This window comes from Phocoena phocoena, chromosome 1 (assembly GCF_963924675.1).
Source record: "Phocoena phocoena chromosome 1, mPhoPho1.1, whole genome shotgun sequence".
NCBI classification, from domain to species: Eukaryota; Metazoa; Chordata; class Mammalia; order Artiodactyla; family Phocoenidae; genus Phocoena; species Phocoena phocoena.
The window spans coordinates 2,267,714-2,291,675 of record NC_089219.1 but is presented as its reverse complement, the minus strand read 5'-3'; the positions used below and the strand labels follow the sequence as shown (position 1 = coordinate 2,291,675).

General features: G+C 59.5%; 3 protein-coding genes across 3 annotated transcripts in view; 2 read left to right on the top strand and 1 right to left on the bottom strand.

The window, feature by feature from the left end:
• Positions 1-3,768, top strand: part of CEP104 (centrosomal protein 104) — a 59,600-nt gene extending 55,832 nt beyond the window's left edge. The window contains exon 24 of the mRNA XM_065896455.1: positions 3,549-3,768. Within this exon, the coding sequence (XP_065752527.1) occupies positions 3,549-3,768 (220 nt within the window). The remainder of the gene's footprint in view (positions 1-3,548) is intronic.
• Positions 3,769-3,876: 108 nt separating this feature from the next.
• LRRC47 (leucine rich repeat containing 47) lies at positions 3,877-16,130 on the top strand. The gene is made up of 7 exons (XM_065890760.1): positions 3,877-4,491; positions 12,787-13,245; positions 13,956-14,072; positions 14,701-14,816; positions 15,280-15,382; positions 15,639-15,728; positions 15,882-16,130. The coding sequence occupies exons 1-7, from the start codon at positions 3,877-3,879 to the stop codon at positions 16,128-16,130; spliced, it is 1,749 nt and encodes a 582-aa protein (XP_065746832.1).
• A 4,372-nt stretch (positions 16,131-20,502) lies between these two features.
• Positions 20,503-21,047, bottom strand: SMIM1 (small integral membrane protein 1 (Vel blood group)). The gene is made up of 2 exons (XM_065898007.1): positions 20,935-21,047; positions 20,503-20,629 (listed from the first exon to the last, which is right to left on the bottom strand). The coding sequence occupies exons 1-2, from the start codon at positions 21,045-21,047 to the stop codon at positions 20,503-20,505; spliced, it is 240 nt and encodes a 79-aa protein (XP_065754079.1).
• Between the last annotated feature and the right edge of the window lie 2,915 nt (positions 21,048-23,962).

Genomic DNA, 23,962 nt, shown 5'->3' with positions numbered 1-23,962 from the left:
CGCTGTCCAAAGGGAAGAGTGTGATTCTACCTGCTAGTGTCAGACACCCCGAGAGATTTCAGTGCGCTTTCAACTAGGTGTTCGTTCGTGCCATTGCTTATTTGCTCTTAAAACCTAGCCCAGTGCTAAAAAACAAGAGCCTGCTGGAGCAGCGTGTGCCCCGAATCCTCGGAGTCCTCGGAGCGCTGGGGTCTCCGCCCTGCCTGCTGCCAGCAGGGGCAGGGAAGCCCTGGGCAGGGGCTGAGCCTCCCGGATCTGGGGTCGGGGTTTGGGGCGGTGACCCCCGGAGCCGCTGCTGCAGGGCGGACGGGAGCAATTCAGTGGAGCACCCCACGCCCCCACGTGCGTGTTCTGGAAGGGTCAGAGGACCTGCAGGGCAGCTGGTCCCACCCTCCACTGCGGGCAGGGAAACTGGCTCAGAGCCCAAGCCCTCACCACCGGAAGGCAGCGTGCCCAGATGTGAACCCTGTGCTCTGCGCCTCTGTCCACCCTGCGGTGAGGGTTGCCGGGAGCAGGTTCGGGGTACTGGAGGCAAGATCCGCTTGTCTCTGCCTCGGTTTCTCCCCACACCCCGGAATGGAGCTGATGGGGAGGTGTTGAGCCTGGTTCCCAGCACACGCCCTCTGCGCGCCTGCGCCCAAGCACAGAGCAGTTCCCCCAGGCAGCCTCCACCCCTTCATCTCAGGCCGGGAAGGTGATGAGCCTGCAGGGGTGGGGGGAGATGGAAGGTGTGGCGCGGCCACCTGCCCGGCTGGCCTCAAAATCTCCCCGAGCTTCCTTCTGGCCTCTGAGGTCCCCAGGGGTGCCTCCCAGTGCGGGGTGGGGGGGGGGGCGTGGGAGGAGCCAGCCGCAGGAGGAAGGGCACCACCACCCCCCTCCCCACCCCCAGTCTCTGAGCTCTCAAGTGCAGGGGAGGCGTGCGGCCCCTCCCCATCAACAGATGTCCCAGCAGGGAGAGCGGGGAAGAGAGTGAGGTCAGACTGAGCAGCAGGGTGGGTGCCCTCGCGAGCAGGCGTCCCGGGGCCTAGCTCATCCCTAAAGCCCCCTTTCATGGCCCTCGTCCTGAAGGTTGAGGACTCCCCAGGAGTGTCCTAGCGCCGCCTCCACACCGGTCACCTGGCCACCCCTTCTCGGTGCCTCCCGGTGTCCCGGGACCAGTCCTGGCAATGGAGGGGAGCAGTGTCCTGCTGAAGGTGGGAGGCGTTGCTGGAACCACTGCTAGGGTTCTAGATGGAGATCTCTCTCCCCCCACGGGGTAAGGAGACAACGCTTGGGAATGCTGTTTACCAAATTCAGGGATCCTAAATCAAATTACCCGGGAGGCTGGGACCGTGGCAGGAGGGCAAGCACTGCCAGGTGTCCAGGGCCTCCAGCTCCCAGCCTCAGCCGGGTGGAGACATGGTCGGGGACCAGGGCGGGGACAGCGATGGGGACTGAGACTAGGGCAGGGAAGGGGATGGGGAGGGGGTCTGGATGCAGCAGCTGCACCCTGCAGGCCGACCAAGCAGCTCGGTGCAGCTGGAGAAGAGATGGCGGTGGCACTGGGGTCTGGCCGCTCTGTCTGCAGTACCAACCTCGGCTGTCTTCACAGACACCACACAGGCATGTATCCCTAGACAAAAGAATCTTGAGTCTGACGTATCTTTAAGCTGTGCACGTGGCATCATACCGCGTGTATCCCGGTGTGAGTTGCTTTCCTCCCTCCCCATCACGACCCTGACCGTCCGTCATTCATGCTGCTGCGTGCGGCTCAGACACGGTCTCCACGTGGTCATGCACGTGAAGCAACGTCTCACAACTTATTATCCATTCTCCTGTTGACGGTCATTGGCTGTTTCCAGTGTTGGCTACTGTAAAACTATGACTACTCTCATAGCCTGTCAAGATGATGTGTGTTAGCATGAGCTGCGGGACAGCGGCCCAGAAATCTACCACGAGAAACTAAGCAAGACAACACGCAGGTTCCAGGAACCGAAAGCCGCTGATATCATGCACGTGTGTACAACCTTCCACGAAATCACTGAGGAGACCCAGCAGCGCGCAGAGGGCGCGGAAGCCGGCTCAGAAGGCACAGGTGGAAGAGGTCCTAGGGCCCCATTCTCACCTCTCCCGGCCTTGCCGGGGGACAGTCACTGCCTGCCCTTCACAGATGGAACTGGTCACAACAGCAACCAAGACAAAAATCTGTCTTTCCTGTGTGGGGTCATTGGGGCTGACGGGGGCAAAGTCAGGGCAGCACAAAGGCCCTGCTAGAAATAAACATGGTACAGTCACAACGCACTTATAACGCCCTACAGCAAACAACCCGCAAGTACCTCCCACACACAATGACTCCCAGAGGCATGACATGGGGCGAAAGAGGCCCGGCACTGAGAGCCGGCCCTGCACCTTATACACGAAGTGCAAAAACCGGCAAAACTACAATAGGGGGGTCTGGGGGCACTGGTGACCACTGGTTTCTTGTTCTGCGTGATGGCTACACGGATGTGCTCAGTCTGGACAAAATTCACTTATGCTATGTGCACACTTTTCTGGATGTACATCACCCTTCAATACAATGTTCAGGAATTTCAAAACAAAATAAAACTGAAAACGCTGCTGGGGTGAGGAGTTACAAACAGGGGCAGAGAACAGGACAGCCGACCTCAGCGCTATTCCTCCCACCCTCCTCCTCCAAACAGCCCTGATTAGTGCGTCCTAACACATGGAAACGATCTGATCCCTGGCAGTCTCTCAACCTTGCGTACCCAACAGAACACGTGGGGAGCTTGTAAAACCCCCATGCCCGTGCTGCAGCCCAGCCTGTTAGGCCAGAATCTCTGGACCAGGGACTGGGGCATCAGTCACTCGTAACTTCCTGGTGATTCCAATACACAAATCACTAACCTCTAAAAGAAAGAAAGAAAGAAAAAAAAACCGTGCACCGTATGCTTGTTAAAAACCAGCAAGGAAGACTTAATGCAAGATTGCAGCAGGGGAGTGAACTCAACTCTGAATACAGGGCGGCTGGGGGGTTATAGCCACAGGGCAGGGAGAGGGAGCCAGCGGATGGGAAATTACGAAGAGGAGCTTGGTTAGGTTTTTGAAGGGTAGAAGACGATGCCACCCCGAAATACGACTAGTTGTTCAGATCATACCACCCAGAAATGAACCACCTCGGTATACTGACTATTCTGAGCTGTGTGCTCTTGGAAATCTGTAAACGCAGCGAGAGGTTTGTCTGAACTCCCCTTCTGCCTAAACACATCCTCCCAAAGGAACTCAATCGTCAGAGACGCCCTCCCGGGAGCGCACCGTCCAGGGAAGACGGGCTCATCCCCGGAGGGACTAGAAGTGATAACACACCCGTTGTCACACGGTCCTTCCGCCCGTCTGTCCTCTTAAGGACCGTTCATCTCCCCTAAGCACCACTCATCTCCTCCCCCTTCCCCTTCAGACGGCGTTTAGCCTGAATTCTAGGCCACCTGGGAGTCACCACGTTCCCGGGCGTCTCCCTCAGGTCCGTGAGCCGGACGCGTCCGCAGACTCGCTCTCCGGCCTTGTCTTAGGGGCTCGGCCGAGACCACAGAGCACGGCGTGCGGGGCCGTCCCCGCTGCTCCCCAACATCCTCGCGGGCAGGAAGACTCAGCCGGAGGCCCAGCACTCACGGCCCTACGTGGGCCTGGGCGCTCCGGGAGCCCACCCACACGACCCCGGGTGAGGACCCCAACCCCGCCGGCGACGGCCTCGAGCCACGCCCCACCGGGCTCCTCAATGGCCCTCGCTGAGGCGCTCTAGCGTCCGCGCAGCTCTCGACGACTCCTTCCGGCCCATACCGGAAGTGGCTCCGCGTGCCCCGGAAGCGCCCCGGCAGGGGCTGCGGGAGCGGCGGCGCGATGGCGGCTGCGGCGGTGTCGGAGGCCTGGCCGGAGCTGGAGCTGGCGGAGCGGGAGCGGCGGCGGGAGCTGCTGCTGACCGGGCCCGGGCTGGAGCAGCGGGTGCGCGCGGCGGGCGGGCGGCTGCCGCCGCGGCTCTTCACGCTGCCGCTGCTGCACTACCTGGAGGTGAGCGGCTGCGGCAGCCTGCGCGAGCCGGGCCCGGGCCTGGCTCAGGGCCTCCCGCAGCTGCACAGCCTCGTGCTGCGGCGCAACGCGCTGGGGCCCGGCCTGAGCCCTGAGCTCGGCCCGCTGCCCGCGCTGCGCGTGCTCGACCTGTCAGGCAACGCGCTGGAGGCGCTGCCGCCGGGCCAGGGCCTCGGCCCCGCCGAGCCGCCGGGCTTCCCGCAGCTGCAGAGCCTCAACCTCAGTGGCAACCGGCTGCGCGAGCTGCCCGCCGACCTGGCGCGCTGCGCGCCGCGCCTGCAGACCCTCAACCTCACCGGCAACCGCCTGGACGCCTTCCCCGCCGCGCTCTTCCGCCCCGGCGCGCTGCCGCTGCTCAGCGAACTGGCGGCCGCCGACAACTGCCTCCGGGAGCTCAGCCCGGAAATCGCCCACCTGGCCTCGCTCAAGGTCAGCGGTCAGCGGGGCGGGCGGGGCGGGCCCTGTGGTAGCCACGGACGGGGGTCTCCTCCCGGTGCCGAGCCGTCCCAACTCGGCCGGGAAGGGCCACCCCAGCGTCGGTATCTCTGAGAAGCCGGCCCACCCCCGGGTCCCCTCGCACTAGCCTGGCCTCCGTCCTCGGGTGGTCCTCTCGGCTCGCCCCGCACACTCTGCTCACAACTGGGCTTTAACATGCAACACACTGTTTCGTGATCGTGGACTAACTGGGCTTCCCGCTCAGGTCGGAAGCAGGTCAACAGCAGGGACGGGTGTCTAAATTTTTGCATCTCCAAATGTTTGTGAAAGGACTGGGTGAGCCCTGTGCGTGGGGCCACCCAGGCAGGACGTGGAGATGTGAAATGACGGGAATTTGCGTAAGGCCACGCGTGTGATTTCACATGTGATAGTTCACTTGACCCCAACAACGGCTTTCCAAGGCAGGGGTGGTTATTCCTGTCTTACAGAAGGCCGGAAGGGGTTTCCCAAAGTACATAGCAAATAGGTTGGGGTTTTGTCTAGGCTTTCTTGTTTACGGACTGGACTGCTTGTTTATTTTATTCATCCGGGAACCCCAGGTCCCAACTCGGGACAAGGGCCCAGTAAGTCTGTTGAGGAAGAGAATAGAGGACAGGAGTTGCGGTGACCATGGCCTAAATCCAGTCTAGAGGCTCCTGTCTTTAAAGAGGCAGGCCTCTGTTTCTTCCTCCTTATTGCCATCCTTTTATGCAGACTTTTTTTTTTATATACAGTAGGTTCTTATTATCTATTTTATACATATTAGTGTATATATGTCAATGCCCAATATCCCAGTTCATCCCACCCACCCACCCACCTGCTTTCCCCCCTTGGTGTCCATACGTTTGTTCTCTACATCTGTGTCTACTTCTGCCTTGCAAATCGGTTCGTCTGTACCATTTTTCTGGTTTCCCCATATATGCGTTAACATACTATACTAGTTTTTCTCTTTCTGATTTACGTCACTCTGTATGACAGTCTCTGGGTCCATCCACGTCTCTACAAATGACCCAGTTTCGTTCCTTTTTATGGCTGAGTAATATTCCATTGTATATATGTACCACATCTTCTTTATCCATTCCTCTGTTGATGCGCATTTGGGTTGCTTCCATGTCTTGGCTGTTGTAAACAGTGCTGCAGTGAACATTGGGGTGCGTGTGTCTTTTTTTTTTTTTTTTTTTTTTTTGCGGTACGCGGGCCTCTCACTGCTGTGGCCTCTCCCGTTGCGGAGCACAGGCTCCGGACGCTCAGGCTCAGCGGCCATGGCTCACGGGCCCAGCCGCTCCGCGGCATGTGGGATCTTCCCGGACCGGGGCACGAACCCGTGTCCCCTGCATCGGCAGGCGGACTCTCAACCACTGCGCCACCAGGGAAGCCCATGCGTGTGTCTTTTTGAATTATGGTTTTTTCAGGGTATATGCCCAGTAGTGGGATTGCTGGGTCGTATGGTAGTTGTGTTTTTAGTTTTTTAAGGAACCTGCATACTGTTCTCCATAGTGGCTGTACCAATTTACATTCCCACCAGCAGTGCAAGAGGGTTCCCTTTTCTCCACACCCTCTCCAGCATTTGTTGTTTGTAGATTTTCTGATGATGCCCATTCTGACTGGTGTGAGGTGATAGCTCATTGTAGTTTTGATTTGCATTTCTCTAATAATTAGTGATGTTGAGCAGCTTTTCATGTGCTTCTTGGCCATCTGTATGTCCTCTTTGGAGAAATGTCTGTTTAGGTCTTCTGCCCATTTTTTTATTGGGTTGTTTGTTTTTTTAATATTGAGCTGCATGAGCTGTTTATGTATTTTGGAGATTAATCCTTTGTCCATTGATTCGTTTGCAAATATTTTTTCCCATTCTGAGGGTTGCCTTTTCGTCTTGTTTGTAGTATCCTTTGCTTTGCAAAAGATTTTAAGTTTCATTAGGTCCCATTTGTTTATTTTTGTTTTTATTTCCATTACTCTAGGAGGTGGATCAAAAAAGATCTTGCTGTGATTTATGTCAAGGAGTGTTCTTTTTGTGTTTTCCTCTGAGAGTTTTATAGTTTCCCGTCTTAAATTTAGGTCTCTAATCCAGTTTGAGTTTATTTTTGTGAATGGTGTTAGGGAGTGTTCTAATTTAATTCTTTTACATGTAGCTGTCCAATTTTCCCAGCACCACTTACTGAAGAGACTGTCTTTTCCCCATTGTATAGTCTTGCCTTCTTTGTCATAGATTAGTTGACTATAGGTGTGTGGGTTTATCTCTGGGCTTTCTGTCCTGTTCCATTGATCTGTATTTCTGTTTTTGTGCCAGTACCATACTGTCTTGATTACTGTAGCTTTGTAGTATAGTCTGAAGTCAGGTAGCCTGATCCCTCCAGCTCCGTTTTTTCCCCTCAAGATTCCTTTGGCTATTCTGGGTCTTTTATGTCTCCATACAAATTTTAAGATTTTTTGTTCTAGTTCTGTAAAAAAAAAAAATGCCATTGGTAATTTGATAGGGATTGCATTGAATCTGTAGATTGCTTTGGGTAGTATAGTCATTTTCACAATATTGATTCTTCTAATCCAAGAACATGGTATATCTCTCCATCTGTTTGTGTCTTCTTTGATTTCTTTCATCAGTGTCTTATAGTTTTCTGAGTACAGGTCTTTTACTTCCGTAGGTAGGTTTATTCCTGGGTGTTTTATTCTTTTTGTTGGAATGGTGAATGGGATTGTTTCCTTAATTTCTCTTTCTGGTCTTTCACTGTTAGTGTATAGGAGTGCAAGATATTTCTGTGCATTAATTTTGTATCCTGCAGCTTTACCAAATTCATTGATGAGCTCTAGTAGTTTTCTGGTGGCACCTTTAGGATTATCTATGTATAGTATGTCATGTGCAACAGTGAGAGTTTTACTTCTTCTTTTCCAATTTGTATTCCTTTTATTTCTTTTTCTTCTCTGATTGCTGTGGCTAGGACTTCCAAAACTTTGTTGAATAATAGTGGTGAGAGTGGACATCCTTGTCTTGTTCCTGATCTTAGAGGAAATGCTTTCAGTTTTTCACCATTGAGAACGATGTCTGCTGTGGGTCTGTTGTATGTGGCCTTTATGATGTTGAGGTAGGTTCCCAATGCACTTCTTTAAAACAATGAAACGCGTGTGCAGTTGAGCAGCTGACCTCTTTGCAGCGGGAATTACTCTTGAGATGTCGCCAACTCATTTTACAGATGTCTTTATGTCAGGGTGTATCTCTTTGCAGCGGGAATTACTCTTGAGATGTCGCCAACTCATTTTACAGATGTCTTTATGTCAGGGTGTATCTCTTTGCAGCGGGAATTACTCTTGAGATGTCGCCAACTCATTTTACAGATGTCTTTATGTCAGGGTGTATCTCTTTGCAGCGGGAATTACTCTTGAGATGTCGCCAACTCATTTTACAGATGTCTTTATGTCAGGGTGTATCTCTTTGCAGCGGGAATTACTCTTGAGATGTCGCCAACTCATTTTACAGATGTCTTTATGTCAGGGTGTATCTCTTTGCAGCGGGAATTACTCTTGAGATGTCGCCAACTCATTTTACAGATGTCTTTATGTCAGGGTGTACCTCTTTGCAGCAGGAATTACTCTTGAGATGTTGCCAACTCATTTTACAGATGTCTTTATGTCAGGGTGTATCTGTGTGTGTGTTTATAGTTAAGAGAAACAGGAGGCCACCCTGCAGAGTGACACGTGCTAACTGGCATTTCCAGGAAGAAGCTGTGGGCGACGACTCCTGGGATGCTGGTCCCAGGGCTGTAGCTTCCCTAAAGGGCTGTGGTGTGACACATGATACAAGCCCTTTCTACTCCATCACCTGTTTCATACGTCTCTTCGTTTCCCAGAAGGTAGATGTACCAAATGTGTAGGTTAACATAGCGTCATGTGAGTGTACCGTTTTTATATTTTTCTTCCAATCTGTAACGTCTTAGCAGTATTCAAGTTTGGGTTTTGTTTTGTTTTGTTAATGTTCTGTAGTACCTCTGGGTGCCCGCCCAGTAAAGTCGCCTTTATTGTGTCCAGAACACCCTCATTCAGGTGAAAGAGAATGTCTTGCTCAGTCCCCCCTCGCCCGGTCCATCCTGTTCCCCATTTTTAGTCTTCCATCGATCTCTTTCACATGAAGAGACCTGTTTCTCGGAGAGTGTCATGTCAGAGCTACTTGGAATCCCTTTTGGACTTAGATGTCCTTTGGGGGCCTTTCCTAAAATGAGGAACGGCTGCTAGAACTGGGTGAAGCAGCATTGCTCCACACCCTGGCGCTCCGAGGACAGAGGTGTTCTCTGTCCTTCCTGTGAGGTGGGGGGACAGCGGGAGTCGGACAGCTGCGCTGGGAACCAGAAAGTGTGGGTTCAGCTCAGTGTCTTGTAGCGGCACCCTGGGCTCCTGCCCATCTCCTCCCCTCTGAGCATGACCACGGTGCCATGAAGAAAGCGCGGTGATAGCACTGGTGCGGGTCCTCTGCGGCCGCATCGCCGCGCCAAGGCTGTGGCTTAACACAGCAGTCGTTTTGTTTGCTCACGGTTCTTCACTGTGGGCCAGCCCAGCTGGACAGTTGCTGCCTTGCCGTTGATCACTCGTGTGGCTGCCGTCAGCTGCCGTGGGCTCAGGGCCAGGCTCAGCTGGCGTGGCTGGCGTGGCTGACTCCTCTCTCCACGTCATCTTGGGACGTCTCCCGTCCCCGCCGGGTAGTCTGACCTCTCACATGGCGGCTCAGGGCTCCTTGGAGCACAAGGGCAGGAGCTGCCAGGCCTTCCTGAGGCACAGACCTGGACCTAGCAGCCCGCCACATCCACTGCAACCTGCTGATTCAGTAAGTAGAGCTCAGTCCGGAGTTGTGGGAGATGCCACACAAGGAGGTGAATACCTTGAGGCGTGGTTCTGTAGGGGCCACCAAGGTGACAGCACACAGACCCCTGCTTGTCCCACTCACCTCCCAGTCGGGAGACAGCAAATGAGAGCTCCTTGGTGCCCACTCCCCTGGGAGCTGTGAAGGTCGGACCCTCTTCCCCACTGCAGCTGCCGGGGACAAGGAAGCTGAAGGGAGAGCTGTCCTTCCCTCCCCAGTTAACTGCCTGGAGAGCTGGCTTCATCACTGTCCTGGCCTCAGACCCACTCAGCTGGGCTTCTCCCCGCTGGGGTTCTGTTACCCATGGGGTTCAGCTGCAGGGCTGTGATGCTCCAAGGATGCCCTCATTGTAAGTGACCATTACCCAGGCCCATGGCACTGCCACCAGGGACTGCTGGAGGGACGGGCAGGCCAGATGTGCCCCCAGGTTTATGAACTGTTCCGAGACGGCACATTCGTCAGCTGAAGGGCCACGGCGCTCAGGGTTGCTCCAGCCCTGCCAGGAGCTGTGCCCACTCATGTCGTCTGGTGTCGCTCACTTATGGGACTCCTCCCATAATCACATTTCACAGGGAGGTGGAACTTTGACCATGAAATCTTTGTCCAGTGACGAAAAACTGATTTAAAAAATCCTTCCATCTTATTTTCTCAGTTGCTGTTGGAGATGGTGGGTTCAGGTCCCCTCGGCCTGGTCACCATCAACTGGAACAGAAGGGTCCTTCCACACCCCCAGGGGTAGAGTGTGTGTCTGTAGGGTCTCACAACCAGGGATTTAGGGTCCCTTCCCTGCAGCTCGGCCCAGCTGTCGAGTCACAGTCTAGGGTCAGAGGCTGGCCCTGCCTGGCCGGTGTCACTATTGTGTTACCTACAGGGAGGGAGTGCCTGGGTGTCTTCTGGGCAGGTGCCTGGAGGCCCCTCCACGTGCACTCAATTCACTTCATTCTCCCTTCGGCGATTGTGGGTTTCCCGCCCCCGCCCCCTGCCCTGCAATTCAGCCGCAGGCTCTCCCTCTGGCACTCACGCTCCGGCCGTGAAACCCGTGGACTCCACTCCCCATTGGACCTGCGGCTCTGTGTGCCTGGCGGCGGGTGGCGTGTCCTGCTCTGGGGTCCGCTTTGAACTCGTCGGTGGTCTTCCTGCCTCTGCTGGACATGGCACCCCCAGAGCCCTGTCGGCTGCCTGCCCTTGCTCCCCGTTTGTCTCCCACAGGGCCCCGGGGCAGGTCCTGGGCTGCTGCCGCTGCCCTCTGCTCCGAAATGCCCAGTGTTTGGCGATCGCGGCCCCTGACAGACCCCCGCCCCAGTACCCCTGCACCTTCCGAGGAGACCACCTCAGCAGGCTGCTGGCCTGACACTGCTCTGGTTGGGGCTGGGGGCCACCCTCCCCCACTCTTGCCGGCCTTGCCTCCGCTGCTCTTTGTGGGTCTCTTCCTCGTGGAGACACAGACCTTCCACCCGCGGCGGCTGTGTTTTCACGCTGCAGTGAGAGTTGCCAGTGGAGTTCACCCTCTTGAGACTCCAAGCTGGGTGTGCAGGTCCAAACCCAACCTTGAAATGCCAGCCCTGGTCTGCTGTTCACAGCCTGCCAGTGGGCGGGGGCCCGGTTCCTCTGGCCCGGGCCAGGCTGAGTGCACACAGGGTTACCTGGTCTAGGTGGCCCCGGCCCATCCTCCCGTCCAGGTGCGTTCTGACACCTGGGCGTGTCCTGGGGGAGCAGCTCCGCAGCCCTGGGCTCAGCACTGGCTGTTGCTGAGGCCACCAGTCAGCAGTGAGTGAGGTGGCCAGGAGACCCCAGGCTGGGGTGCAGGGGGCACCGCCAGGTCCTGTGCACGGGTGGGTGGGTGTGTGCGTGAGCATGGGTGGGGGGCAGGACACAGAGAAGCCTGGAAGGGTCACGCTTCAGCCCATCTGCCCGCCTGTCCAGTCTCACCTGAGAGCGGGGAGAGGCCTGGAGAGGCACCAAATGGTGACAGGTGTGTGTGACGTCCGGTTAACCCACAGCCCGCGTGACCACTGATTGCTTGGTCGCCAGTGGTGACTGGAGACCGTGTCAGGCTCACCTTCTCTTTCTCCATTTCTGGGTCGACTGCAGGATCAAAGTCTGCTCTGCAGTTGCTCCCTCCCTCCCGAGCCTCCGGTCCTGCTGCGCGGAGGCTCCTCTGTCACCCTCTGTCGGCCACCCACCTGCCACACTCCTCCTCCGCCCTGGTTCTTCCGGCCTCGCAGCAGCCTGACTGCTGAGCCAGAGTTTCCTTCATAACCGGGGTTTGTGAAGCTCCCTTAAAACCACCCTCTGTGCCAGCCACACCAGACAGAATCTTGTGGATAGTCAGGGCCCCTGCCCCCCCTTCCCAGCTGGTGACAAATCTGCCACCCGCTGTGGCCCAGCTGTAGTCATTCGGGGCCGAGGTGTCCCTGTCAGGACCAGGACTCCTCGCTAGCCACGCTGCTGTGGGCGCTGCTCCCTGGGTGCGAGGAGGGGCCTGCCCGAGCGCTCCCGGATCTGCAGCCCCTGGGGAGGCTCCTGCCGCCCGTCACTGCCTCGCTGTCCAAATGCCAGTCCCCTGTGCTTACTCCCACCAAACCAGATTATAGGGTTTCTCCCCAGGCTCCATGTGAGGTCCAAGCGAAGCCGAACGGGGCCCATCCAGAGCTTGCCACGGGCCCTGGAGGAGAACGAGGAAGAAGCCGTTTACTTGCAGGGCTGCGTGCCGCCTGGGCCTCCTGGGAGGGGCCCTGTCCTCCTTACCACCAGCCGAGTCCCTCCCGCGGCACAGGACCCTGCCCTCTGCCCACCACGTGAGGTGGCCACTTGGCCCGTTTCCACCGCGTCAGCGACGTCACAGAAGGTTCCTTTTCACGGGCCGCAGGGTTTCACCAACCTCCTTATGGCGCAGGAGCAGTAGACCCCGCTCCCTCCTCCCGCGTCACCGCCTAGGGCCCAGGACCGTCCCAGCATTGACGCTGATTCGCTGTCACGCGCACGCAGGATACGAGAGAGCACGAGAGCTCGTGCTGCGTTACTCTTGCTCTGTTCTTGCTTTTTTGCTCGTTTAATTAAAGACGTCTCAGCGCTACTTTGTGGGGAACCTGTTTCTCATGGAAAGTCCTTATTTGTTTATAACCAGACATTCCCCGCGTTCCTTGTTGTCCTTTTTCCCTCTAACCTAACCATCGATGGGAAATTCTGCCGTGGTTGTTACTACGGGGACACGGTGGTCAAGCAGCACAGGCAAGACCAGCACTTCACAGAGGCGACTGGCAGTCCACTCGCGCCTCTCCTCCGAGGAGCCCGGGTCACTGCATCCGTGCTGGGCGCTGGGCTGGGGGAGGGGCGTGGGGCTGAGGCGGGGCAGGCGGCAGGAGGGCGGGGCCCGGGGGTCTGATGCGTCCTGGTCTCCCTCGCAGACGCTGGACCTGTCCAACAACCAGCTGAGTGAGATCCCAGCAGAGCTGGCCGACTGCCCCAGGCTCAAGGACATCAACTTCCGGGGGAACAGGCTGCGGGACAAGCGCCTGGAGAAGATGGTCAGCGGCTGCCAGACCAGGTCCATCTTGGAGTACCTGCGTGCTGGGGGCCGCGGGGGCTGCCGGAGCCGGGGCAAGGCCGAGGGCCCCGACAGGGAGGAGGCGCGGAGGAAGCGGCGGGAGCGGAGGAAGAGGGAGTGCGGCGAGGGCGAGGAGGCGTGGGTGGACGAGGCCAGCCGGCTGCTGCTGCGGGTCCTGCACGTGGCCGAGAACCCGGCCCCGCTGACGGTCAGGGTGAGCCCCGGGGTCGGGGACGTGCGGCCCTTCATCGTGGGCGCCGTGGTGCGGGGCATGGACCTGCAGCCCGGGAATGCGCTCAAGCGCTTCCTCTCCTCCCAGGTGGGTGCCCGCGGCCGCGATGGGGGCGGGGAGGACGGGCCGTGGGCGGGGCGACCACCGCTCCTGCCGGGCGCCTCGGCCGGGCCCGGGTGGGGTGGGGTGGGGAGGGGACCCGGCGCAGTCAGCGTCCCTTAGTCTCTGCTGTGCGCGTGGGTTTCTGACTTCCGCAATAGGTGACATGTTCAGTGTCACGTGAGTGTTAAAATCGTCAGCTCTTGCCAGCGTGTTCTTGGGTGACTTGTTTAGTTTTTGTGAAGTTTCAGCTAGACAAACTCAGAGTTTGTTCTTCTGTGAAGTCTGCCCAGCTTTTAAAGCAAAAAGCACATCCTTGCACGTGGGCAACCCCGAGCGTGGCCTGCGGGGCTGAGGCTGTACGTGCATGCGGGGAGGAAGCCAAGCCAGGAGCTCAGAACTGGGAGATCAGTGTTTTGGAGGAAACGCTTGCTGGGGTTGTTTTCCTTTTGAAGTCACACATCTGTTTATTCAGTCATCAGTTTCAGCTCGAGACGGGTTCTTTGAAGTCTCAAGCATTGCACAGTAGAGTTAGGGCAGAAGAAATTCTGCTGATAAGCAGATACCAGCTTTCCAGCGGAGGTTCCACGAAATAAATACTTGGCTGGGGAGGCTGCTCCGGGGGCGCTGGGGTGGCGGGGGCTTGCCCTCCGGCCTTGGCATGCTGAGCTCTGCCTGCCCTTGAACTTCTATTGCAGACAAAGCTGCACGAGGACCTTTGTGAGAAGAGGACGGTGGCCACCATCGCAACCCACGACCTCAGAGCCATCCGGGGGCCCCTGCTGTATGCCACCCGCCCCCCAGAAGACCTCAGGGTGAGGCCACGCATCCCGGTGTTTGCAGTTTGAGTGTTCCTTGTGTGTTTTTCAAAAAATACACATGCAGGTGGTTGAGTCAGACCATTTTGGCTAGAATCTGGCCCTTTTCTGCCCCCAGCAGGAACATAAAATAAAGCAGGTTGTGCTGACAGTTCCTTTCAAAAGTAAACTCATCAAAGGAGGTGGTGATTTGAAAGTGGTTTCCTTCACCTGCTCGCTAACTTTTAACCAGAAATTGTGGTTTATATCCCAGTCGCAAACGCCCTGATCTGAGGTTGACCGCAGTGTGAGTTCTGCCAAGGCCCCGCTCCTGGTCTCTCGGGTTCCGCATGAGGCACCTTGGGCCCCCGGTGGAGGAGTGTTCCCAGGGGGCTGGCTCCGGCCGCTGGCCCCATCTCTTCCCTCGGCCTCCTCAGAACCACAGGCGTGGAGCCGCGGCTGTGCATTAGGCGGGTTTCAGATTCAGCCCCCGGGGTGACCTCTGAAGGCACAGTATATCTGCACGTGACATGGGGACAGCCTCTATCCTCAGCCCGCTGGACGTCCGCCTGGAGGACTGTCAGCTCTCAGAAGCCTCCCGCTGGGACCCCCAGCGACGGGCCAACGTGCGGTGTCCACCCCGTAGATCGTCCCCTTGGGGCGCCGGGAAGTCAAGGCCAAGGACCTGGTGCGGCAGCTGCAGCTGGAGGCGGAGGAGCACAGGAAGCAGAAGAAGAGGCAGAACGTGTCGGGCCTGCACAGGTGGGGCCCCTTTCATCAGCCGGTGCCATTGCGGGCGCTCCCGCAGCTGCCCGAACTCGGGAGACCTCCCCAGCGTTCGTTCACTCTCCTCTCGGGTTCTTGGGTGGGGCGGCGGGGGGGCGGGGGGAAGGATCCACCGTGGCCCCGTGTCACGTGGCTTCAGAGAAGCAGGTGCCAGGAGTGCAGGCCTTGTGTTGTCTCAGAGGGGGGCCCTCGGCATGTCCACCAGGTGCGCAGGGAGAGCGCACCACGGATGAGGGGCAGCCAGGCCTGCTGTACTTGATCCAGGTCAGGCTCGGCTGGCTCGGGCGCCGAGGAGGCCTCGCGAACATCTCCTCTGAATTGGCTTGTGTCACGTGCCCTTGACCTGACACCTACTGTGTGCAGAGAACTGCGATTCGTCCACTCACCTTTAGGTGTGTTTCCACAGCTGTGCCTGTTATCGGTATTTCTTCTCACCCAGGTACCTTCACCTGCTGGACGGGAAGGAGCATTACCCGTGCCTCGTGGATGCAAACGGCGACGTGATTTCTTTCCCGCCCATAACAAACAGCGAGAAGACGAAGGTGGGTGGTGCCAGCATCTGGCACCTTTGAGACCGCGTCACGTGTCGTGTTCACGCGTGTGGCTGTGTGTGCTCGCTGCCGACCATGACTCGCCACGTGTGCCGCACCCCGGTGTCTGTCTCCCCTCAGGCGGGCGACAGTCCAGATTTGTGTGACACCGTCTTACAGGGTTTTGTGCAGATTAGACCTTGCAGCTGCTGGGGTCTGCTTGTGATAACTTGATTCTTTCCTGAAATCTGTCTAATTTCTGTTGAAGATTAAGAAAACCACTTGTGACCTGTTTCTGGAAGTGACGAGCGCCACCAGCCTGCAGATTTGCAAGGACATCATGGATGCCCTCATCCTGGTGAGCGTCCTGCCCCGCCCATCCTGCCCACCGAGGCTCTGGCCCCACGGGACAGACGGCGCGTCCGCTGCCCTTTGCCATCTGGGTGACGGCAGCCTGTCTTCCCTGGGTTGCCTCTAATCTCTCAGTTGAAAAGATATTTTTCATTTGCAGAAAATGGCAGAAATCAACAAGTACACTTTGGAAAACAAAGACGAAGGTTCCCTCTCCGACCACGAAGTCGATGCCATTCCTGGACAAGTCCCGGGCCCCAGGGCGACTCCCGGTGCTGAGCAGGCCGGGAGCACCCCTCTGGTGGTGGAGCAGGTCCGGGTGGTGGATGAGGAGGGCCACCTGAAGGTGGTGTATCCGTCCAAGACGGACCTGGACCTCGCCGCCGCCCATGTGACTGTGCTCCGCTGACAGCCGGGCCACTGCCTCAGGCTGCCAGGGAGGCACTGTCAGGCGCACTGGCTCTGCAGGGCTTCCGTGTGGTCATATTGAATTATTCCTTCACCTCGGTAGTTTGTAAGATATATGCATTCTCTGTTCAGTTTTCCAGTCGATTCTGTCGTAGGGGGTGCCACGCTGACATGCGCTCAAGTCATTTCACCTTCACAGCACCGAATTGACTCTGCCAGTGCTTTTCATGAAATCACTTGAATATTGGAACTAACTGCTCACAGGGTTCTGAAATCATGTAGCCACACAGCAAATCACTGTATTCACAGGGGGAAAGGACACTGTAATTGGTGTGAATACTTAGTTCTAAGTTGAGAGGCTGAACGACGTGCATTTTGCCGAGCTGCATGGTTATTTTTCTACAACACGATGTCTCCTGAAGTCCTACAGTTCCAGCACTGCAGCTTAGAAATGTGGGGTGTCATGGTTTCCAGTTGCTATAAACCGTAATCTTTTTATAAAAACATTTTTTAACGTGACCTTAGAATTGGCAAAATCATTTTTCTTACTGCTGCTGTAGGATGCTTTGGGGGTGGGAGGCAGGGCATCCGGGAGCGATGGCCCAGCTCGCCTGCTGCACTGGCCGGACTTCGGGAGGGCAGGGGCGTCAGTCGACTAAACCAGCACCAGGGCCGTGAGGTGTCACACCTGCGTCTGGGGGTCAGTGTGCAGCTTCCCCACTGCAGAACAGGCTTCCAAGCTCAGACAGGGCGGTCAGCCGTCGTCAGCTTGCTCCAGGACCCGGGTGGCGGTGACTGGAGGGGGCATGGGGAGTTTGATGCCAGGAATCATGGAGCGTGTGCCGGACAAGGGGGTCTCAGCATCTGGCATTCTAGGTATTTCCAGCTCTGAGTCGGCAGTTCACTGACCTCACTGCTCCAGGAGCAGCCGGCACAGGAAAAACCGACCCGCCAGCTTTTTCTTGTTGAGTGAACGCGTGTTCCATGGTCTTTGACCTGCAAAGGACAGTTTATGTGTTTTGTCAAAATGACAGGCGGCTGGCAGGCATGTGCGAGAGCCCCCCCCGGACCCAGGCATGTAGCGGTCAGAGCCAGACCCGCGTGAGGCCCACACCCCACACGCCGGGCCTGCTGTACAACCACGTGGGTTCCCCAGGGCCCGGCCAGCCCTCCTCGAAGGACATGGCGGGGCTGCCTTGACACCTACCTGACCCAGCTCTCCGGTCACTGCCAGGGCTGCCCTTTGTCGGCCCTGGGGCAGCCGTGCCTAACTGGGCTGAAGTGGACACCAGGTGACGGTGTTCCCCAAACCTACCTGACATCTGGGTGCATCGGTGGCTCAGGGTTGTCACTTCATGACCCTCGGGCCATCAAGGCCACAGATGCTGCGGCTGACGTGGGCGTGGGCGTCACGGCGAAGCCCTGCTGGGAGCTCCGGGTTGGGGCCGCAGCTGAGCTGCCCTCTTGGCACCAGGCTGTGGCTTCGGCGGCCGCGTGGCACCAGGTCTGGGGCGCCTTGATGTTGGGGAGCAGCCGGCCCTGCTGCTCTTCTCTGGTGCACTTTGATTCCGTGTGAGGTTTGGAAACGTATTCAACTTAGAGCAGAAAACCGCTTTGACGTTTCTTTTTCTTTGTCAGCCGACCCTCTAATAAAAACATTTAGAAGGAACATCGCGGTTCCTTCCGCGTGAGTCCTTCCTGGGATTTCTGGAGATGCGTGTTGGAAGTGTCTGTGGGGAAGCTGAGGACCTGGGACCCTCTTGCCAGCAAAGAGTGAGAGGCAGTTATCTCCTGTCACTCGGGCCTGGCCCAGAGAAGCTGCTGCCCTTGATCCCTGGGTCCTGGGCACCTGCTCCTGTAGCATCACCAGGTGGACCCCACCCCGGGGCTTTCCCAAAGGGGTCAAGTTCCTGGGACCCGCTTCCAGCAGACCACCCCAATCCTGAACCTCCTGTGGGAGAGGAGGCCAAGGGTCCTGTCCGGTCCTCTCCCAACCCTCCCAGGTCTGTCGGGACGCCACCTCCACTCCGGCCACTCCGGTCCAGCTGGGGCCCCGGGGCATGTCTCTCTGAGGTGGCCCGTGTGGGGGAGTGTGCCCCACGTGCCCCTGCCTGTAGCCCCCCACCTGCATGGGCCAGGCATCCGGTGCCAGTAGGGCCTGGGGCAGGGGGCGCTGCGCATCCCCCAGGCTCTGGGCTGGTGCACCCAGCTCTCCATGCTGTGACCTGCTTGGCCGTGGGGCACACAGGGCGTGGCCAGCCAGATCCAGGCCAGACCCCAGCACCGTCCACGGCCCACGGCCACCCGTAAGGTTCCCCCCGGTCCTGGGGAGCAGGCTTCGTGAGGACCCTGGGCGTCACCCAGCGGTGCCGGGCTGAGCCGGACAGGCTCCGAGGTCACTTCCTCTTCCCCCCGCTCCCGCTGCTGGCTGCCCCTCCTTGCTCCGTCCCAGTCACATGTGACCTGTCCGTCGCAGACCTGCCCCTCACCAGGGGCTACTTGGGGAATGCGGCCCTGGAGCCGAAGAGACCTCGGAGGGAGTGGGGGGCAGGGGCAGCGGGGGCCCCTCCCTCCTCCCTCTGTCCCGCGCCCTCGCTCCACTCCTGGCCGAGGCTGCACTGGGCCTCGGGGAGGGTCAGCCCTTGCACCTCCAGCGACGACCGCCGACTGCTGAGAGCCCCCGGAGGCCACGCAGCCAGGCCAGTGACCCCGGCCCACCTCCCCACACCCTCCACCGTCCTGAGATGGCCAGAGGGGACTCCAACTGGGGTGCTAGGCTGAGGCCCCCTCCCTGGCTGTGGCCAAGCAGGTGGGGGCAGAGTCTCTCAGGAGACAGGTGCTGAGGCGCAGAGACCAGGGCGGCTGGGACAGACCCTCCACCACTGCCCTTAACCTGTTTGCCCTGCCCCCTGCCCCACAGCAGGCCCTGCTGAAGCACCGCTGCTGGGAGACCGCAGCCCAGCAGCGGGCTCAGAGCCAGGGATCACCTAGGTGGTGCAGCCCCACCTCACGCCCGCCCGGCCCGGGCAGACTTGCAGTGGGCCCGCTGTGCCCTAGGCCAGTCCCGTGGGGTCTCTGCCCTCCCTGCCAGCTCGGCCTGTGACACCCAGGTTTGCTATGAGCCATAGGGATCCTGACTGTCCCTCGTCTCCTGCCCTCAGTTCTGGGCAGTTCTGGGGTGAGGACCAATTCCCTAAGAAGGTGTTTCTGGCAAGGGGTCTGCGGGGTCCGGGGTGTGAGTTCACAGCAGGCGAGGGCCAAGCGAGCTGGAGCAGAGCCGGCAAGGCGCTGTCCATGGTCAGGGGAGGCAGGAGCAGGTCCAGCCACATGCGCGCCCGCAGGCCTGCCTCTGTGCTCCCACCTCCCGGGAGAGGGCCTGGCCGGGACGGGGCACATCCCAAGGCCCAGAGCCAACGGGAGGCTCACAGGCCCTTTCCCAGGCCTCCCGGCCGCTGTCCAGATGCCCTCCAGCTGCCCTCACATCAGGGGCCGTGAGTCACGCACGCCTTGCCAGGGAGACCCACGGGAGACACCGTCATCCGTGTTTTCATTCAACAGAAATTTAATGACGACCTCCGTGTGCAGGGTCTGGGCCTCCTACAGGGTGCCAGCGGAGGGGCCGGGCTCCTGCAGGGCCCACTCTGTGAGGTGGACAGCCCTGGGGAACGTGTCCACCTCCCTGGAGGGAAGATGCAGAGGTGGGTCTGGGACGAGGGCTAAGGCCCCTCTACCCAGGAAATGACTCAGCCCCCGGGGAGGGTGGATGTACAGAGGGACACACATACACCCCCTCAGAGCCATCCTTTCACAAATGGGAGTCAGAAGGGCCAGAGAGGGCAGGGGTCTGGTCAGGGCCACACAGCTCCGCACAATGCCCACCCAGGGATGACCCCACCCTGGGGCTGCCAGGCCTGTGCCCTCGGCTGCGGGGAGAAGGGGCGCTCTTGGGGCCCTGGACTGAGGGCCTAGCCTGGGTGTATCCTGCAGCCCCAGCTCAGGCTGGGCCCGGTCTCCCAGCCACGTGGGCCCCTGGGTGGCTCTGTGTGCCAGGCGTGCACGTGTGTGTCCTTGTGTACCCGTGTCCCTGTTTGGCTGTACGCCTGTGGCTGCCTGTGACAGCTGTGCACAGTGGTGTCCCCGTGAGCTTGAGGCCAATACGTGTGCCCCCTGTGCCCCTGGAGCCTGTGCACTGGTCGGGGGGAGAGTGTCTGTGTGCATGGTGAGGGGCTGTGTACACAGAGGGAGCCTGTGTATAGAGAGGAGGGTCTGTGTATGTGGGAGTCCGTGTGGACTGGTGGGTCCGTGCACACAGAGGGGTTCTCGCACACGGGGTGTCCCTCCGAGCCCACGCCCCTGGGTGCTCTGGGCAGCGCTCATTTGCACTTGTGCACGAAGTAGCCGGTGATGTAGCCCAGGGTGAACACGACCCAGAAGAGGGCCACTCCACCCAGCACCTTCAAGGAGATGCCCAGCTTGCCCGAGCACAGCTTCCGGGAGACCCTAGAGTGAGAACCGCAGGCACGTGAGCCCCCAGGCGGCCCCCAGTGCGGGGGGTGGGGGGGCAGGGGGGCGGGGGGAGCAGAAGGAGGGGGCCCCGGGCAGGTGGACCGCGGAGGAGGGCAGCCCGGGCGCTCTGGACTGGAAGACAGGAGGGAGGGGAGTGGCGGAGACACCAGGGAAGGTGTGGGGCCCGGGTCTGCCGAGACCGCCTGGGGTGGGCGCCCAGTGGGCGCAGAGCGGAGGCTGGCAGGAAGGATGGGAGGGGCCTGCGCAGGGCCAGGGGGGCCCTCCTCCCAGCCCCTCACCTCTTACAGCCCGAGGCCTCCTGTGCGCCGCCGGGCCCGCTGGCCACGCTGACTTCATCCCGGCTGCTGTCCTCCCACCTACTGTACTGGATGCTGCTCTCCTGGGGCTGCATCCTGGGGGCCACAGGGCTCTGGCAGGAGGGGCAGAAGGGGGGCTGAGCCTCCCAAGACACACTGTTCCAGACCGGGTGAGGCCAGGGGCAGGGTTCGTGTGGCCCTGCTTTTGGGGTGAGGGTCTGCCTGGGGGCCGTGACGGGCCAGGTGGGCTGGCTCTTTGCCTGCATCCTCTCATCCAGCTTAGGAGGTGACCAGGATGCACAGGGGTTAGGCCACTTGTCCAGGGTCACGTGGGAGGAGGCAAGAGGGAATTCCAACAGGGAGTCTGAAAGTCTGCCAAACCCTGCCCTCAGGAATGCGAGAGGCTGCTTTTCCACCCAGCCTGCTCCCCCAGGGCAGGGTGGGGGGGCTCCAGGCACAGCTGCTGCCACCCTGGAGGGCCCCTGGCTGGGGCCAGGTCACCAAGCCTGATAACTAACAGCCTTCCCTCCTCCCATTCCTGCCAGAGAAGGCCCCAGAGCCATCCCTGGAGGCTGGAAAGGAAGGGGACGGGGCAGGCGGGGCCGCCTGTCCAGTAGGGGGAGGAGGCCTGCCTGGCCCGCGCCGCAGCAGCAGCAGCTGTGTCCTCTGGCCTGTCCGAGTTGCAGCCCCTCCCTCACCCGCTGCTGTGCCCTGCTGGGAGTCCAGGGGCTGAGACTTTGCTCAGCTCCCGCCAGCCTGGGAAAACCTGACCTTTTGTCCAGGTAATCTGAGACACAGAGGCTTAAAAGCACAGTGAGCCACTTAGCAAGAAGCGAACCCAGAAACTCAGGAAATCAGGCAGTTCTTAAACCCCCGAAATGCTTCCACGTTTGCCCTTTCCCAAATCCCAGGCCCATGGGACAAAGGAAGGGAGCTTGTCTCAAAGCCACAAAGCCTGTCCTTCCTGTGGGATCCTGTGCTCTGGGGTAGCCATGCAGGCCGGGTCTCAGGCCTGGGGAAGGCCAAGCATTTGTTGAGCGTGGGTTCTGCTTTCCCAGGGTGTGTCCAGGAAAGGGGCTAAGGGCCAACTCTGTTAGCTACCTACCTAACGTCCACCCTCCCTCCTGTGGCCAGAGTCCCCATCTTGTTCCAGGCAGCAGTGTGCCAGCCCAAAGTGACAGTCATGGGCTAAGACAGGCTTAAAACTCTGACCCCTGCTTTCCCATGTCACCCAGATGTGAGCAAGGTGCTGGGGTGCAGCAGGGGGTAGGAGGCTTTTGCTTTCATGAACCAAAGAACAGCCACTTCCTTCTTCCCGCCTTGAAGTGATGGCTGGAGCTGAGCAGCCACTTTGCAACCTGGATATCCTGCCACACCAGCCCAGTGGTGTTGAGTCTCCAAATTCACACCAACTGCCCACCCATGAGCTTCTTGATCTGAGGAGGGTCAAGCTCAATTTGTGCAAGCCTGGGACAGTGGGTTCCTGTTATTTGCAGCAGAACAAGCTCCTGACTGATGTGGATGGTGGCCCTCAAGTAGTCCTGGTTGGAGAAAGCCACCAGAAGCCGGTGAGGTGCTGGAGCTGAGCTTCTGAGGGCTTCATTCACTTGCTTGTAATGGTCTGTCCAACCCACACGTGACGGTCACACAGTGTCACAGGACCCTGGGGCTGTGCTGCCTGGCAGGGACACCTGCTAAGCCCTGGGACCCTCAGGGGTACCACCGCCTCCTGGGAGTGTGTGGGGACAGAGAGTCCTTGGCACACAGGGGCTGCATATACATTAGACCCCTTCACCCCCAATGCACCTCCAAGGAGCCCACAGCTTACAAGGGGAGAGTCCCGGCGTTGGGGGTCGAAGCCTCTGCGGTCCAGGAAGATGGTCAGAGCCCGGCCAGTGATCTCACCTCCTCCCAGCCCGCAGTTTGGGACCTGAGGAGCCTCAGATGCCTCTAACTTTGAAGAAAGACAGAAAATAAAGAAAAGGTGAAGAGGAGCGAGCGGCGCTGCCAGGGTCAGGGAAAGGAAAGGGGCCCTGGGGCGTCCCGGGCGGCCAACAGGAGCGGCGAAGGCAGTTAGCCTCGGGGTCTGTGGGCCCGGGACAGCCTCAACCCCGCCCGCACCCCAGCAACTCCTCTCTCCCGGGCCGGCAGCTCACAGAGGCCGCGGCCTAGCGGGGCGGGTGGCTGCACTGGGCCTCGCCAGTAGGGTCTCTGCCCCCTGCCCACTTGAAACCAAGCCCACCACCTCCTTCTGCTCGAGGAAACCGCACCACGACCCCGTGTCTCACCTGGCTCGACAGCCCCCGGCCGCTCCGCGCGCCGCGGACGTGTCCCTGGCCTGAGGGGGGCGGGGCCTTGGAGGGGGTGGGGCCTGGTGGGTGGTGGGGCCTGAGCGGGGGCGGAGCAGGGCTGGGGTGGGCGGGGCGAGGCTGTTGGTGGTGGGGCCCGGGGAAGGGGCCGGGCAGGTAGGTCGGGGCGGGGCATAAATGGGGCGGGACCTGAGGCCGTGGGTGGGCGGCCGCCCGACTCCGGGAACGGGGGTGGGGCCTGGTGGAGGGGCGGGGCCGTTCCCGGGGGCGTGGCAGGGGCGGAGCAAGAGGGAGGTCCCCAGGCCTTCCAGGAGGTGCGTGCTGCAGGGGCGAGGGGCAGCAAGGGCCGCCGGGGCCGCAGGAGCCGCAGAGCGCGCCTCTCTCCAGGGCCTAGACCCCTCGCAACTGTTGCAGTTTCCCCGCCGGGAACCGGGCTCGAGCGCAGAAGCGGGCTCAGTGGGGGGAGGAGGGATGGCAAGCGCGCCCGGTTAGAACCGAAACACCGGATTGTTCTCGGGGGCGCCCAGTCATCAGGTTCCCCAGCCGCCTGCCGGCTTCCGCTCGCTCTGAGCGGCCAGGGGCCTGGGTGGGGCGGCCATGCGCGAGCGGGCGCTGCTCGGAGGAAAGGATGAAAGGATGCGTGGACAGGTGAGGGTAGAGAGCAAAGAGAAGAGGCCGAGGACTGACTAGGTTCAGCACGT

Excerpts from the sequence above, each read along its gene's own strand:
- LRRC47 (XM_065890760.1), top strand. The coding sequence starts at position 3,877 with ATGGCGGCTGCGGCGGTGTCGGAGGCCTGGCCGGAGCTGGAGCTGGCG. Across the intron at positions 14,073-14,700 it reads GCCCCCCAGAAGACCTCAGG|ATCGTCCCCTTGGGGCGCCG; the intron begins GTGAGGCCACGC and ends TCCACCCCGTAG. Across the intron at positions 15,729-15,881 it reads TCATGGATGCCCTCATCCTG|AAAATGGCAGAAATCAACAA; the intron begins GTGAGCGTCCTG and ends TTTCATTTGCAG.
- SMIM1 (XM_065898007.1), bottom strand. The coding sequence starts at position 21,047 with ATGCAGCCCCAGGAGAGCAGCATCCAGTACAGTAGGTGGGAGGACAGC. Across the intron at positions 20,630-20,934 it reads GAGGCCTCGGGCTGTAAGAG|GGTCTCCCGGAAGCTGTGCT; the intron begins GTGAGGGGCTGG and ends TTCTCACTCTAG.